The sequence below is a fragment of the Falco naumanni genome, chromosome 4 (assembly GCF_017639655.2).
Source record: "Falco naumanni isolate bFalNau1 chromosome 4, bFalNau1.pat, whole genome shotgun sequence".
NCBI lineage: Eukaryota > Metazoa > Chordata > Aves > Falconiformes > Falconidae > Falco > Falco naumanni.
In genome coordinates this window covers 47,554,016-47,571,483 of record NC_054057.1, presented here as the reverse complement: position 1 = coordinate 47,571,483, position 17,468 = coordinate 47,554,016, and the positions used below count along the sequence as shown (strand labels likewise).

Genomic DNA, 17,468 nt, shown 5'->3' with positions numbered 1-17,468 from the left:
ACTTGTCTTACTCTAAAGCCAAACCTTCGAAACCTTGGATGAATTCAGGTGCATGCTTGTGTCTGCAGCGTGCAGCTGGGGCTTGGTTTCGGCATGGTGGGAGTCATTTCGAAACTGCCTCCTGAGCTGTTTCAGCAGGGCAAAGAGCACCTCCTGAAGTTCTGCTGGCTCGTGCTGGGTGGAAGCTGGTGGGTGTCCTGGTGAGAAATGATACTTTTCTGGGTCATCTGAGTTTGGAACCTCTACAAAAGACAAAATTTATTTGATTCGTGACAGTATCTTTCTGTTTGCCAGTAAACATACAGCAAACGTTCCTGTTCTTTTTTATATTTCAGCATTCTTACTGCTCATCCATCCATACATTAAAGTTGAATGAAGTACATGTCCATACTTGTTTATAGACTAGAAATACGAAACACTTCATTAACTGCCCACTTTCAGGAGGAGTATTTTAAATTACTGTTATTGATCACACACACACACATATATATGTATAACTTGTAAAACTTACTTTATGACAAATGTAAAACTTTGACAATTGTTTTTCTTCTGTGTTTTTTAATACATTCATGTTGTGGAGTTCCAGTCACCTTCCTGATAATGATGATTATCCTGATAAATTCAGTAATTGTTTTAGAGAAAAAAGTGCCCAGTGTAAACTTCTGCATACTGAAAGAGGTAGTAAGGAATATAATTTTGTTTTCGTTGAATTTGACTTTGTTTTTTAGCCCCAAAAAGCGGTAGTCTTGATGGTTATATATCTACAGCTAGCCTGAAATTATGGTGATAGCATAAAATGCTGGGTTTGTTCAATCATGTGTAGCAATATCAATTTAATTCATTAAGACTAATTTTCCAGATGGTTAATGTGTTTTAAAAGTACTACTAATAATTATTAATTTCAAACTCTGATTTTAAGAAGATCTTTCAGGAGAGGCTGAACTTCAAGCATATAGGTACTATACATCAGCATCTCAATTTTCAAATCGTGTAATATTTTTCTTCCCTTGTTTTAATACCAACAGTGTGAACTGGGATAGCTTTTAGGTAATTGTGGTGATAGAAATCAGGGAGACCCTAAATGAGATTGGAGGTCAGCAAAGCTATTAGCGTGGCAAAATTTAACAACTTGGAATATGGTAAGCACACGTCTCACTTCCATCTGGAATGAGAAGCTTGAATATTGTTTCAAGAAGGAATGTTTCAGAAATGGTCAAATAACCAGTTCATGCTCAGTCCTGTAGTATTATAAATCTGTAAATGGGTTCTGCAAGTCACCTCTCTTATCTCATTTACACAGTTAATTTTATTCTTTTTTTTTTTTTTTTTTTTCTTTTTTTCTGAAGACATTAATTTCACAGTGCTGGATAGTTTAATTTTCTTCCCTTCTATCTTACTAGACTGGCAGTGCAGATATCACAGTCTCTGACACATCATCTTTTTCTCTGTACAATACAGTGTATTTTGTGGCTCTAGTGCAGCAGTAGACTGGCCCAGAAATCACAATCTGGGATTATTGTCTTTGTGTATCCTCAAGGAGTAATATTTTAAAGTCACTGCATCTGTTGGTACTTAAGAGCATGATTTTTACGTTTTATTTTTGCCAGTTTTTACCATCTGTGTGTCTGTTTTTTGGCTCCTTGATTTAATTTTTCAGTTTAATTTCTCAGTTGCACTGGGATTTCTTTCTCTTTCTCACACATGCTCTTTTTGACTCATCCATGAACTTAAATTAAAAAAAAAATATTATTTACGGCAGTTGTATAGTAAAATTCTTGGCCTTCACAATTTGGATTTTTTAATGATGTCTTTTTATCAAGTTTCTTCTACTAAATGCATATCATTTTTGGAAGCGAAATAACTTACATTAGACTTTAAGTTTTGGAAAATTAGTTTGGATTAAATCGAAGCATTTTGGCGGGAAAAGCTATCTTGGTCACATTAAACACATTCTAGTCTTTCATACTCATTTAGTTTTTAATGCCCAAAAGGGAATAATTTTCTTGAAAAATCTGTGTTATAATCATAAACAGATATAATTCAGTAATTTTCTCATGAAACATTGGCTGAAGTTTTGGCACTAACGACTTGAAACTCACGCAGGCAGGAACATTTTTGTTTAAATTCCAAGAAAAATACTAATGAAATATATTACAATAGAAACAAAATATACGTACAGTGTGTTACAGACTGTTTTCAATAAAAGGATGTATCTTTATCAGTTGAATGTCTTGTGAATTCAGGCATGTTCTAGCATTTCAAGAATGTTCTGATAGTACTTGAGTAATTTTCTCTGCTTATCCCTGAGAAGTTTTTTACAAATAATTACATTATGTAAATGAATTTTTAATGTACGAGGGCAACTGCATAGCACATCTATCAAATATTTTGCTGCTGTATGTGTCTGTGAATATTGAAAACTTTGCTGCTGCTCTGATCTTTTCCTTGACATATGTATTTTACTTCTCACTTAAAATATAATACATTCCTTAAGGTTGAATTTAATGACTTTTTAAAAAAGAAACTGATTTATTTTTAGCCTCTTTCAAATATTTTTTAAACTGAGGATTTTAAAGTTTATTTTTACCTTCTGGTGTCCTTGCTTGCTCATAGTTGATTTTCAAACCAGAATATTGACCTGCTTCCTTTTTGATCTTTTTTTTTTTTTTTCTTTTTTTTTTTCTGGTTTCAAAGTAATATTTTGCATAGTGTTGCACTGAACAATGAGTACGAGTTACACTAAAATACCAACACTAGCAGGTAAAAACATGTTCCTTTTGGAATACATGGCTCCTATAATCTGTAGTACTCTTTCTGTTTGGGCTGCTTTGAATTATTTTTCTTAACAATGCTGTAGACTATCAAAAGACCAAAATAAATACTTTGTTCACTTGAGAAGGCAGTTTTTGAAAGGGAGCATTGCTGTGACATTCCAAGGAGTGGAATTGGTCGTCTTCTTTTCTGTCCACGTATAAATGTAGTTTTCCTGAATACAGTCTGTAACCATTTTTACTATTTTAGAAAAGTGGGAGTGTGGTGGTTTTTCACAGGGTGATTCGAGCTTTTGTTCCCACTCAATTCCCATTGTGTTTTGCTGATTTTTTTTTTTGTTTCAGAGGAAGAGCAGAGTTAGTGACTTATTTAAATTCTCACTTGTAATTTAAAAAACTTCATGGGATTTTTCAGTTTTACTAGCAGAGGTTCAAACAGACTATTTGAGTGGTATCAGGAATGACTTTAACTCTGTTTGTCAAAATTTGAGTTGCACAATTTTCCCTGGCTCAGGGGATTTTATTACTGCCAGGTTTAACTTCCTGATTTTCTGACAAATATTCTTTTACTGTAAGTAAAGGCGAAAGTTGAATGAGCAAACCAGGTCCCATTTTCCAGTGTACTGAGAAATGTGTATTTTGATACAACACAATAAAACATCCATGCAGGAATTGATTTAGAGTTGATCATATATGATCAAGAGACTGCTGATCATTTGTGTACCTGTGCCTTGAATCTTAAAAAGTTGTATATGTTTTCAGTTGGGAGTATAAATTAAGAATAATAAGCAGGATGCTTTCACTATTATAGTTTGTTGTCCATAGGGTTACTTAGAAAGTGCCAGAGAAAATGATTGCCTTTGCTATCTTTCGTTCTTTCCTTCTACATGGAAAACAAGTTGGTCTCATATTCTCATGGGATGGAACTGTAACATATAACAGCACGCGGGCGGAAGCATGCATGCATTGGTCTTTCCAGAGTGTTGGCTTACTTTGGGCTGAGAGAATTCTAGCGATATTAAGAGCAGGGGATTCAAAGTGCAATGATGAGAGTAACCCATGCGTGTTCAGCAGCATTCCGTCTGAACTGGATGCTTGCTCCTACCTTGAATCTGAACTGCCTGTGTAAGTCTAAGGATAACCCATATTAGAGTGCCAGACACTCAGTTGTGCTTTACTATGTATTTTAAAAGGCTTATGGGAAGCTAGATGTAAACTTTCATGTTAGCCAGTTACCCAGCTGACTGGTACATTGAATTATTTGAGAATAAGAAAGGCTGGTTTCATTCATTTTCATCCCTTGTATCTCAATCATTTTCTGCAACGACGCATAAGGATTGATTACCATAGCAACAATGTTTTAGCATGTACTACTGTGAATGTGGTTAATGATAATAGAATTATCTAGTCATTTTAAATCCTGTTATATTATTAGGTCATCTGAACCATCCTCTTCTATGTATTGAGTTATTCCCTGTAGCCTATCTTGTAGTTCTTTGTCCATGCTGCTTTTACATGTGTTGAGCGGTGGGGATTCTGCTTCTTCCCTTGGGAGATTTTCACTATCTGATGTATCACTGCATAAGGATTTTCTTCTGATATTTAGCCTCATTTCGCTTCCTTTCTCCTAGCTACATGGATTTGTACCACATGGAAGTTCTGTTCTGATCTTCTCTATCCAGCATTTGCAATTAATCCTTCTTCTTTCCCTGCACTAGAATATAACAGCTTGGTGTTTGTGCATTTCAGGATTTTCTTATGGTGAAAAGCAGCTTTCTAAAGCCATCATCTCTTCTTCTTGACTACCTCATTTTGATAGGAAAGTGCCTAGTACTCAATACTGTTTAGATGACCTGAACTGCACAGACAAAAAGCTTTCCAGTGCTTAAGTATGTTTGCTTCTGCATATACCTCACTAGATTGTTGCAGAATGGATGAAAGAGAATGGCCACGGTACTATGGAAGGACTGTGTGATACGACTTTTTGACATAAGTCTGGCTCAGGTCTGAGTGAACCAAACTAGGCCGCAGAGAGAAAAAAAAAAACACTAAGAAGCTCAGCTGCAGTGGAAAGTTACCAGGATTGCGAAAGAGAGAAGAGAGATAAGATTGTGCTGACCTTGTACAAAAACAGAAAAACAATTTTAAGGGAGTAAGCATGAAGAACAAGGTGTAACCCGAACCCGCTGTAGCTATCCGCTGTAACCGCAAATAGGAGGACGTATAAAAATGTAATCCTTTAGAGCTTAGCCAATTAGCAGATGATTTGTAGGCATAAAATTAACTGGAACTGTATATAAGACATAATCGCGCCGTAATAAATTGAAGCTTGCTTTATCACTCACATTGAGTCGGCTGCTTGCTTCCCCTCGCTCGTCGCAAGTGGCGCCCGAACAGGGACCCCCAATCCTTGTTCTCCACCGGACAGCGAGGACGGAGAAGCACTGGTAGCAGCGACCAGGGAGCGAAGATCGACTGATGCAGGCATCGTACCTCGATCCGTGCTTGAACCGACGTTAATCAAGGAAAGGTTCGCCGTCCGTGAGTGTCTACCCAGAGAAAAGGCTGCATCTTAATCAAGGAAAAGGACTGTTTTAAGCGCGCAATGGAAAAAGAGGTAGCACTTTTATGATGCTTTTTAGAAAAGCGGGGAGTAGGCCCTTTAAAAGATCTGGCCAGGTTAATTACTATGGGTAAAGCGAAAGGATATTTTATAGATCCTGAGCATATGTTTGAAGTAGATGAATGGCGTAATTATGGAGATTGTTTATGGGATTTAGTAATTGATGATGATAAAGTTGCTAAGATTTGATGAAATCATGGCATGAAGTAACTAATTGTGTAAAAAGATATCAAGCAGAGCGCCTTGCTGCGGCAGTAACAAGCCGACTTGCAAGCGCAGATCCTAATGCAGGAAAAATTATGCTATGTGAAAATCACATTCCAATACCCTCTTTATCACAAACAGTGCTCTCTGTACCACCTATAAACCCTTCGTGTGTCGTCCGTCCCCCCCACCCCCCCTCCGGCACAGTAGCCTCGGGGGGGCCAGAGGGCGGGGACACATTTGACGAAAGTGCTGCTGAGGAAGAAAATAGCAGTGAGCAGTCAATACAAAATTCTAAAAAGAAAAAAAAAAAAAAAAAAAAAAAAAAAAAGAAAAAAAAAAGAGAAAAAAAAAATACAGTAAAGAAACTGGTGCGTTCTACGCACATTAATTGGCAAAAAATAGCACAAGAAGCGGCTGGTCAGGGAATATTTTATATTGCTGATCAAGTCAACCCCCTACAAGCTTTCCCTGTAACGTATCAGACGAATGCCGCTAACCAAAGACAGGGAACCTGGGAGGCTTTGGTTGGAAAATATTAAGTCAGTTACGTAGTACAGTGAATGAGTCAGGCCTCCACAGTGAGCCCACCAGATACACCTAACTTTATGAAAGGGCAGTTATTGTGCCAGTGTATTCTGGAGAATAGTAACAGTTACACCAAAGGCATTTTAGTAACCCTGCCCTTAGATTCTTCTGTAGAAACAATGCTAGAGCGAATGAGTCGGGTGCCAGTAGGTCAGCAAGCCTTGCTAGTGGAAGCAATCCAAGCAGTAGGGAGAGATTTAGTGCAAGCCCAAAGTCAGGCATTTGCAGTGCTTGCGCCTCTGCGCCCCCCCTGGGGCTACCGCGTCCCCGAAGCCAGTGACCACCACGCGCCGAGACTTCCTCTGCTATCGATGCGGGAAGCCAGGACATACCCGTGACCGATGTCGACAACATCAAGTGTGGTGCCGAAATTGTCAGCAAGGAACTCACAGGACCAACGTCTGTCGGCAGACGGGAAACGAGAAACCGAGCGCGAGGAGCCGCAGCGCGTCGACCCCAATCGCGACTCCTGTCACCTTCACGACACCCCCTCCAGGAGACATGACCAACTCTTATCGACAGACACCGTGTTACAACCCGCCACCCGAGGGAGCCTTGGCCTGGACCTGGCAACAGCAGTAGATGCAACATTAATTGACAACCGAACACAAAAAATTGCAACTCGTGTCCGAGGACCTCTGATAATTAATGGACAAAGTTATGGTGCTCTATTATTAGGGCGGTCTTCTGGTAGTTTAAAAGGGCTGTTGTAAAGTGTTTTGCTTATAGTAATAATTGTTAGCATTGCACTCGTATGTTTAAGCTATGTAAAGATGATGTTCCAATGTTTGTTATGAATAGGGATCCTTCAACTGGTTTGTGGAAAGGACCAGCAGAGGTGAAATATGCTGGAAGAGGTTATATGTGTGTACTTACTTCCACAGGACCACAGTGGATCCCAGCAAAGTGGACCAAAGCAGCGGTGACCAATGTTCCAACAACCAGTGACAGTTGTGATTAATCTTTTAGTATAAATTTATCTATATTCTAATCATGATGTTAACAGCTGTTGTGTTAATTAATCTTATTGTTATAGGTGTAGTTTTTGTATCTAAATCACTGTTTGATGTGCGGGAAAATGTATGGGTAACCTTAAGCAGAGCTGTCAACACAACCACATTTTGTGCAAGCGTGTCAACTCCTAGTGTACCCTTTTTAACTTGTTTAGTAGGTGTGCCATTAAATGACTCAGATTGGATCACCCTTAACCAGTCTCTTAGCCAGACAAAGATTACCCAATTAGCTCGAGGTTCAAATATGAGTGAGTTTTTTGATAAATTTGATAATTGGGATGACAAACTTTCTATTGGTCCTAATCCTCAAGAAATTGAACTAGTTGACTCATTGAATGCCTCTTATTGTGTATATTTAAATTCTTCTAAGTATCCTTGTGCTGGTGAAAGTTCTGCCACACCTTGTAGTGCAACTGTTAGCACTCTTGTATACCCAATTGGAAATCAGTCTATTTTGGAGTGGTTGGTGTAACCATACCAGTCGAAACCTGTCAAATCCTGCCCCTGGAGTATTATATCCTAGAAAGTTACCCCCTGGTCTATTTTTTATTTGTGGTAATAGAGCATGGAATGGAATACCCTCAATGCCTGTAGGGGGTCCATGTACCATTGGTCGCTTAAGTTTAGCTTTACCACATCATCATCCTAACAAATCAAATCCAACAAGATGGAAAAGAGATGTTATACAAACTCTTCAAAACACCTGTGACGATAGTGTACAACTTTGGAATAAATGGGAAGTATTTTTTACTTCGTTTTTTATCCCAGGTGCTGCTGCTGCTCGAGCCCATAAAAACTTAGAAACACTGTCTTGTTGGATAGTTAAACAAGCCAACCTCACCAGCCGGGTACTATCAGACCTAGCTGATAGCCTAACCACTGTTCAACATGCTGTTTTACAAAATCGCATGGCCATTGACTTTCTATTATTAGCACATGGACATGGCTGTGAAGATTTTGAAGGCATGTGTTGTATGGACCTTGAAGACAATTCCAGCTCCATACACAAAGAAATTAAACAGTTGATGGAACATTCTCAAAAGATTCAACAAGATGTTGGATTCTTTGGCCTAGAAAGTTTAGCAAATTGGTTTGGAATAGGAGGCTGGTTAAAGGGACTTTTACAAAGTGTATTACTTATAGTGATAATTGTTGTCATCGGATTTATATGTTTAAGTTGTGCTCTCTCCTGTATTCGAAAATTGTTTGAACGTGTGACTGGACCAGTTTTCCTTGTCCAAAAAGAAAAAGGGGGAATTGTTGCAGAATGGATGAAAGAGAATGGCCACGGTACTATGGAAGGACTGTGTGATACGACTTTTTGACATAAGTCTGGCTCAGGTCTGAGTGAACCAAACTAGGCCGCAGAGAGAAAAAAAAAAACACTAAGAAGCTCAGCTGCAGTGGAAAGTTACCAGGATTGCGAAAGAGAGAAGAGAGATAAGATTGTGCTGACCTTGTACAAAAACAGAAAAACAATTTTAAGGGAGTAAGCATGAAGAACAAGGTGTAACCCGAACCCGCTGTAGCTATCCGCTGTAACCGCAAATAGGAGGACGTATAAAAATGTAATCCTTTAGAGCTTAGCCAATTAGCAGATGATTTGTAGGCATAAAATTAACTGGAACTGTATATAAGACATAATCGCGCCGTAATAAATTGAAGCTTGCTTTATCACTCACATTGAGTCGGCTGCTTGCTTCCCCTCGCTCGTCGCACTAGATTGCTGGTTCTTATGTGTGCATCTGTGCGTTGCTCTGTTTCATGTCTATGGTAGTGTGGTAAAGGAAGATGTAGGTTTTTTTCTCAAAAAGCTCAAGAAGTGCTCTGTAACCCATGCCACAAGTCAGCAGAAGTAACCTCTCAGTCTGTCTTTCTTGTATGACCAGTCTAAATGTGGATGGACACAGATATCTCTGCCACCTTCCACATACACAGGGTGCACACTTTATCTTGTCTTGTGATTTACTGTGTTTCTAAAACCTTTCTACCTACATTGTTTTTTCACCATGAAGAAAAGTAATTTCCAGTCATGTCCAGAGAGATGCGCAACTGGAAATGCAGTTCTCCTGCTCTGCTTCAGGCATTGCACAGTCTGTGGTGTGTGTAGGTTGGCTAGACCAGGAATTAGTGTAAAACAGGTAAAATAAAGTACTTCTCTATGTACTGAGGCCATGGGTTACCTGCAGATACATCACGTCAGTACATTTGTGTCTGCTTTCTCAAGAATTGCTGTGGATTTAGGAAATAAGACAGAAAAGTATTAACATCTTCCCAGTAATCTGTTGTTGTCGCTGCTAGTTATGCTTTTTGACTAATTTTCTCCATAAATATTTGATGTCATACAGTTGCCCATTTCTTTTTTTTATTCATCTGCAGTATAAATAAGTACATATTACATTAATATTCACCCATACTACCTCAAGAGGGCAGAAGACTGGGAATTGCCATTTGAAAGTACTTTTAGAGCTAAATTTGCTGCAAAAATATTTGATGCTGCAGTAAAAACCAGGTATATCAAATCTACCTCAGTATTATCATTGAGTAATTCTTCAATTTGTGGTGATTTTTGCTGTTTGGGTTTTTTTTTTTTTTTTTTTAGAGATTGTTCTACTTCCCTTTGAGGCTTAGACTAGATTGCATTTCTCAAAACGCATTATCTTACATTTATTCAAGTTTCAATTTCCTCAGTCACCAGGCTTTTCAGTCCACCAGTGTGATATATCTCTCTGGAAAGTCTCGCAAAGCTCATCGATCATGTTTTAAAAGATTGTTTTAAACCTAAGTTGTATTTCAGTGGCAAATTTCATCACTTTATTTTTGACTTCTCTTCCAGGTTATTAATTCTTTAGGTAACATTATCTTGCTGTCAGTCCCTTGGGAAAGTACTAGCTTTTCTATTTTAAAGATTGTTTTAATGGTCTTTTGTTTTTGTGTGAATGTACACTCTTGTTCTTTTTCTCTGTTCATTACTGCCTTCAACTTGGTTATATGTAAAGAGAGAAAGTGCATTTCATTATTTTTAGGGATTTCTCTTGCCTGCACTGTCTAGGATACATGTGAAAGATACTTCTTTAAGGGTTTTTTTTTTGCTGTTTGTTTTAAATTAAATCAAACTGCAAAAAGTTTCTAACTATTAATATTAAGGAACTATTCTGAGCCTGTAAGTAGCTGAAGATAGACCACAAAAAACCTGCTGATTTTAGTAAAATCACAGGTTTTAAATTCATCTCTTTGTTTCTCCCCATGTTTTCTTCAAATCATATCATTCTGTGAGAACACCATGAGCTTTATTAAATTCAGTCAGAAACCACATCGTTTGTCACAGGATTTTCTAATTTTTGTTTTAAACTCGCCTCACCTCCATCCATGCTGAATCAGTTCTTAATTATAATGACCTTTATCTTATTTCAAAAGTTCACTCTCTAGTCTCTTCAAGATTTGAGTTCTGTGCTGATAAAGCAGATGATTTCCTCCTTCCCAGCTAATCAGGAGTATTGGTAGGCCAGTATTGTCATTTCTCAAATTTGATGGCATTTGAGGAAGTGCAAACTATAGTCCAGTCCTCATTACATCAGACTTAACTTCCCAAGGACGAGAGAAAAGCCTGTTGGCAAATTACTTAAGTTGTCTATTACAGTGGCTCTTGCACTGTCCTCTGAAATGGCCAGAGCTGGCCCTAACAAGGTAGTAGAATAGCTCAGCTAGTTAGTCTGAAACTTGATGTGTTCTGTGAAACTGGAAAGTGGAAGTGCCTGAAGATCCTGCCTAGGGATGCAGTGGCACTCAGTGCAGTTGCATTTCTAGAGTTGTTTCTTACTGAAACCCCAGAATTCGCTTTTTCTTCAGGTTTCTTCAGCCTTTCCTTTCCTACTTGGAAGAAAAAAGCTTTCAGAATGGTAGGATAATACTGCTTGCTTTCCCTTGGTTTCCTAAAGATTGGGTTTTTTTCAGTTTCAGAGAAAAGGTATGAAGAGTTAAAGCAAAATAAACATTTCTTCAGGGAGGCCTTACACTGGACTAGCTTCATTGAGTGGCTCATCTGGGAATTGAATGTGGTTTATGTGAAATTGATAACAAGTTCCTGTACACTTTGAAACCTTCAGCTTGGCTTTAGGTAGTTTATAACTGTTTAAGTGGCAACTAAGAAAACCATACGTCAAAATTGGAATGTTTAAATGTGGGGTTTAATGGCGTCTACCTCCTTTTAAACCTAACTGACACAAGTCATTCTGGTTCCTTACCCAATTTTCTTCCCAAAAATCTGTTTACCTTAAAAGAGTGTTTACGTAGACATGTATGTATAAAGTGCTGTGACTTTTTAATGAAGTCTTGGGCACATGCCTCTCTAATGTGTGCATGACTTCCATACATTCACCTTTTTTTTTTTTTTTTTTGGTGGGACGGATGAAGAGGAATTCAACCACTGATTGTGTGGGTTTTTTTTCCTTCTGTTTATGCATCTTAGTTTTTAATGAACTCAGGGAATGGCATTTAAAAGCATTGATATGCCTTTGCCATAATTTGGTCTTCTCTAAGGAAGATGGTGGATTTTGAGTAATTTGTATGAAGTTGTTTAGTTAACTACTTACTTGGTGCCAAGTGAAGTTCTGCTGTAGATTAGAAGCCGGCAGGGAGGAAAACAAATTATGGAAAATAGGCCAGCAGAATACAAGGTCAGGAAAGATTTATTCCTGGAAAGCCTGCTCGCTTTGAAAGAGGGGGAATGCTAAGGTGGCAGCTTTAGTGACCAAGACATGATTATTTAGATTAGTTGAAAATAGGTAGGATTTTAAAGGAGGCGATAGAAGAGGGATGCGGTTGGACATAGAGCAGTGCAGGTTACTGAATGTTGAAAAGAGTGCTTTGAGCCGTACGCAAAACTGCCGATGAACAGTAAGTATCCTTTCAAACAACGTTCTGAGGCCGCAGTGTTAGAGACATTTTAAGTCATCTTTGCTGCTGAAAGAAGCAGTCTTGGCCATGCTTTGCTTTGTCCCCTGTGCATCCCTAAGCTTTTATAAGACTGTTAATTAGACTGAACTGGACCAGCCTGGGAAATGTAACCAATTTAAAAAGTTTTTATTAAACATTCATTTTAATTTAGATCTTTTGTGTAATGATACAAATGCTTGAATAAGCAGAAAGGAGAAGGTGGACAAGAGAGATCCAGTGATGAACGTGACCACCTGGGGTGGGGAAAAGATGGGACTGCTTCTTTCCACAAACCACATTGGTGCTTTGCACTGGCCTTGCAGGATAAGGAAATGCCAGGCTGAGATGGTGTTATGGGCAACACTGGAAATACGCTTGCTTGGACTCACTGTACCTCCATCACATGTGCTGGATTCAGGGCCTGCTGCTCTGACTTGGGGCAAAAAAAGAAGGGAAAGAATCACAAATGGAAGTAAGGTCTCTGAGAAGAACTTTAAAAAAATTAATTATACTGGGAAGCTGGTACCTCTTTTGGTGCAACGAATGGCACTAAATGAGTTATTTCCTGAAATGCTTTCCTTTTTGTAAAACTTGCAGTTAATTGCAGTGTCCTTCTGGAGTTGTGGTCCTAGCACTTGTGTCATGTCCTACGCTTTGTTCCTTGGAGCGTTTTAGACAAAGAGGTCTTTGGTGGTCCCTGGGTAGCTTAGTGAGGTGGTGGTGATGGTGCAGTTTGGCTATTGATCATGTTTCATCATGTCTCATATAAAAATTTTGTGTGACAACAAGCAGTATGCACATGCTGGTGCAGGCTTGGGACCAAACCATTAAGGGAACTGGTGCTTTCCCCAGCCTCTCTCCAGCCACCAGCCTCCAGGGGTGATGGGACCTGCGGTGCTGTCTGCTGCCCTCAGCGAGGAATGACTTACTATCTGCAGTGTGATGAGTCTAGATATTTTTTGATGTTTTCAGAAATTTGCTTAGAGCTATTTTATTTTTAAAGTGCCATTTTAGCTTCTGTCATGTTTGGGTGAATTCAGGAGTACATGAGAGTATTTTATATTTTTCTGAATGTAAGGCTCTGTCTATCTCAGAGAGATGACCAAAAACTGAACACATTCGAGGCTGGAGATGAACCTCAAAAATATGGAAAGAAATCTTCTGTGCCTCAGTTTCCTCAAATAAAGAATTTGAAGAATAGCTTTTTGTCTTTTTCCTGAGGGTACAGTGAAGCTAAAGTCATTATTGTCCATGAAGCACTTTCGCCATACTGTGCTGGAGGGCACTACAGAAGTACTGAGTACTATTTATTTTAGATTTGATTTAATGCTTTTGATTAAAAAATTAATAAAATTGTCATAGACCAGATTGTAACCCTGTAGGCACTTGGAATGGAGCATTCGTAAATGAAGCATTTACTGTGAAGTTTGAAATTGTTTTTCATGTTGACTTCAGCAAAACAAATTGAGCAAAGAACAATGAAAAATGCTATAGTATTATTTTCTGTTATTAAAATGGTGAATTTGTTTGGTGCCTAAGGTAAAAACCATGCTGTGCAAAAGACCAAAAAAGAAAATGCTATGGTGTAACAGGGAAACTCAATTGAAGCAATGTTAGTGGAGTTTCTCAATGAAGGATGAGGTGAGAAGCAAAAAGTGGCATGCAACTGTGCAAATTGGCAAAAAAGAAGTAAAATATAAACCTGCAAAATAACAAAATCTCATCAATCAAACTGCAGAGGAGCCAAAGATCAGGCTTGGGTGCCTCTGGGGCGAGGCTGGGTGCCCTGCATTGCTGCTGTGGTGCTGGGGCTCCCTGGAGGATCTTCCTCCCCTGGGACTTGGGTCTGGGATCTTGCCTCGTTTTGTTCCTTTAGGGGAGGAAGGTGCCATACCTTAACTTAAAGCTATGCAAGTTAGGGAATCCTTAGGTCGGGCATGTTTGTCCATCTATGTGGTGTGTAACTTGAAAGACCTTTAAAACAGATACATATGTATTTTTATTTCCAGCAGTAAGAATCTATATCATAGAAGTTATAAGTTGAAGCTATATGTTAGCAAATCCTAGGAAATGAGAACTGAAGATAAATCACTGTCTAAATGAAAGGAAAATCATGTATTTTTCTTTAAGCAAGATCATAAAATAAGATGTTTCCTAAATGAGTTGAAATTGGAAGTTTAAGGGTACAGGCTAACTTTAAACTTCCACCAATGTATTGAGTTTTTACCTTATTGGAAAGCAGGTATTTTAATTAAATTTTTAAAAAGCCGAGTCTTCAATAAGCTTTCTGATGTCATCTCTGAACAGTCCTGAGGCATGCCAAGAAAAATATCCAGAATTGAATTTGCTATTAAGATGCCTGTGTGAGTAAAACGATGGTTTGTGTGACAGAGAACAGAGTGCTATACTTTTAGCTTGCTTCTAAATTGACTCTTACGTACAGGGCTCAAGGGGATGCAACTGTTCTGTACTTGGTTGAGGCTAGTGAAATCCTCATGTGCTGATACAGATCTGCAAACCAAGCAACAAGGGACTATTTCAGATTAAAAAAGAAAAAAGAAATGAATAAGGATAAAAGAGCAATGAGACCTGTTTAAAAATTGCCTAATGACAAATTCAAGTTGCTAAATAAGAAATGCTTTTTATATCTTAAAAAAAAAAAAAAAAAATCCTCAGAAGGCTGAAAATCATGGTCTTTGAAAAGGTAAGGAGAATAATAATATATTCAGGAGTGTTACAGGGAAAATGTGAAGTGATTTATACAGAATTTTCTCCCTTTCCTTTGTGTCGATATCAAGGGGAAACTATGTGACTCATCTATAATACATCTCTGCAGAAGTCTTTCAGATCTCTAAGCTTATAGGTGGAGGCACGTACATTTGGTTTTCTACAGGGGAAAAAAGTGTGTGTTCCAATTTCGTGTATCCATTGTCATTTCTTCAGCTTGTAAAAATCACGCTGGACTTAATGACTTTTTTTTTTTTTAATGTCTATTTACAGAATAAGCTAACTCGTCAGATTAAAGGAAAAAGTATTTAAAATTCTGTTGCTTTACATTAGTTACAAACAGGTGAACTCTGTGGATCTATTTATAGGAGAACTAATGGATGTGCCTAACTTGACCTACTTCAGACTGCTCAATGGAAAAAACAAACACTGTAGTTGCACCACTACCATGTATTTCATTTTTTTTCTTAAGAACAAAATAATGCCTTTGCTGTTATGGCCTTCTAAAAACATATGCGTATTTATTTATTTATTTATTGGATGCCATAGTAACACTTCAATTTAGAAATATATTGTGGGGCTTTTTTCCTTCCATAAACATCAACTTTTGCATCTAAAATGAATGTTATTTTTTTGTTCTTTGCTGGTCCTGAAATCCCAATTATGTACAACCTGTAACTGTGGAGTAGGAAGAACTCAAATTAGTAAAGAAAACTAGACTTCATTTTGTAAAATTCACTCTTGTTGTGAAATAATTCAAGTAAAGCATCTTCTGCCAATGTAGAGGCAATTTTCTCTATATATGTAGGTATTTTATGAGTTAACCAGGGGTGATGCGTGGGGGTCATATATAGACTCACAGGTATGTATCAGTTAAGATGATGAAAGAGAAAATAAATGGTATATGAAGTCATCAAGCAGAAGTGTGTTTGTTACATGGCAGGTGCACAGTCATGTTGGCTCACCGTGTGGGGATGCCTCTAACTGAGGTAATTCCTGCATTATTTGAGGTAAATGATACAAGACCCTGCACAAAACCAGGCCTGGCCATTGGGTTAGGCTTTACAGGCAAGTTTGATTATATGTTGACCTATAATTGTAGCCTCATTTCGAACAAAGCTGATAACCATCTCCATTAAAAATATTTCCCATGACTCTGACATCAAAGTATGACTTTGAATCCATATGTAATATGAACCCAAATATTTAAGACTGACAGATCTTGATGGTCTATATGTCAGTCTGTGAATCATATGATGAGTATAAAATTTCAGAGATTTGAAAATGGAAATAGTTAGCAGTTAAACCTTTGTTAAAACCTAATCCTTTTGTCTATGAAACAGGTGCCTTTTGTATCCTGTGGAAAAAGAAAGCAGAATAAACACTGTGACTAGACAGTTGCACAAAATGAATCCATTTTATTTTTAGGGCAACAATCAATTTGAGTTAATTTGATGTGGTTGTACATGGGTCTATGAGATAAGTACTTCTATTTGTAATACAATGAACACATCTATAATTTGTTATTGATCAGATCTTCAGAAAGCTTTTTACATCTTTGGTTAATACTGAAAGTGTGGCAATCCATGCTTTACTTTTTTCAAATATTTAGCACATGAGGGGTTACTACTTTCCTGTTGCATCTAATCTTTTAGTTGACTTTCTATCGTTGTATTGCTTTTTAAAAAACTCATTTTAATGAACTCCCCAACAGGTAGCATTGCTAGCGCTGGGACACCCTGTCCATGGTCATGCCAAACCTTTTCTGGTTATTCCTGTTAGCTGTGGTTGGTTACTCTGTAAGCAAACTGTCTCACAAATTCATTATGTGATGAAATATCTTCAGTTCTGTAATCCTTTAGATACTTTGCATGTAATAAAATGTTTGAAACATAGGTTATGGATTGCGAGTGTTACCAGATTATAAGAAAAGGAAGAAGTGAAGGTCATCAGGTATCTTTGAGCAAGAAAGAGGCCGTTTCTGGTTGAGACAGTTCAGATCCATTTTAATATTACTGCTTTTTAAAATGTCATATCCAAATGTTTTATCTTTATTTGTCTTTGCAAACATGGAGTATTATCCCCAACACTTTAATAGAGAAATACAATTTTAAGTGATTTTTGCCACTCTTGTACAGCAAGTTGGTGTAGGAATTAAGAAATAACCCAATATTGTCTTCACCTTAAGTCTCTCTTTGATATCAGAAATAGATCATCACGGTGTTACCAGATTCAATTTGGCAACAATTTACCTATTTGTCAATGAACATAAATGTAGGGCACTGAATTATTATCATTATAATATTTTCTAATATGCTATGAGTATTATGGTGTTGCATAGTATTTGTGGACTTAGATCTGTTGCAAAATGGCTGACCATGAAATATTTGTTATATGTATAACACATATATATACATTTATATATATGTAGGTAAAGAAATAGTTGTTGCATTGTACTACAGTAACACTTGAGTCTTCTTTAAAACGTCCCTTAAATATGATCTGGTGGGAAACAGCTACATATTTTTGTTATCCTTTTGATATTTGCCATCTGTAGAGGAACCTTGATGTATGAATTCGTTACGGTAGCTATCAGTTTACAGCATA

General features: G+C 37.7%; 2 protein-coding genes across 21 annotated transcripts in view; both read left to right on the top strand.

Annotated features, from left to right (window-relative positions):
- The window catches only part of PARD3 (par-3 family cell polarity regulator), a 461,704-nt gene that overhangs the window by 211,472 nt on the left and 232,764 nt on the right, over positions 1-17,468 (top strand). The window lies entirely within an intron of this gene.
- On the top strand, positions 6,836-8,617 carry LOC121086235. The gene is made up of 2 exons (XM_040589701.1): positions 6,836-7,435; positions 7,986-8,617. The coding sequence occupies exons 1-2, from the start codon at positions 7,180-7,182 to the stop codon at positions 8,522-8,524; spliced, it is 795 nt and encodes a 264-aa protein (XP_040445635.1). The 5' UTR covers positions 6,836-7,179; the 3' UTR covers positions 8,525-8,617.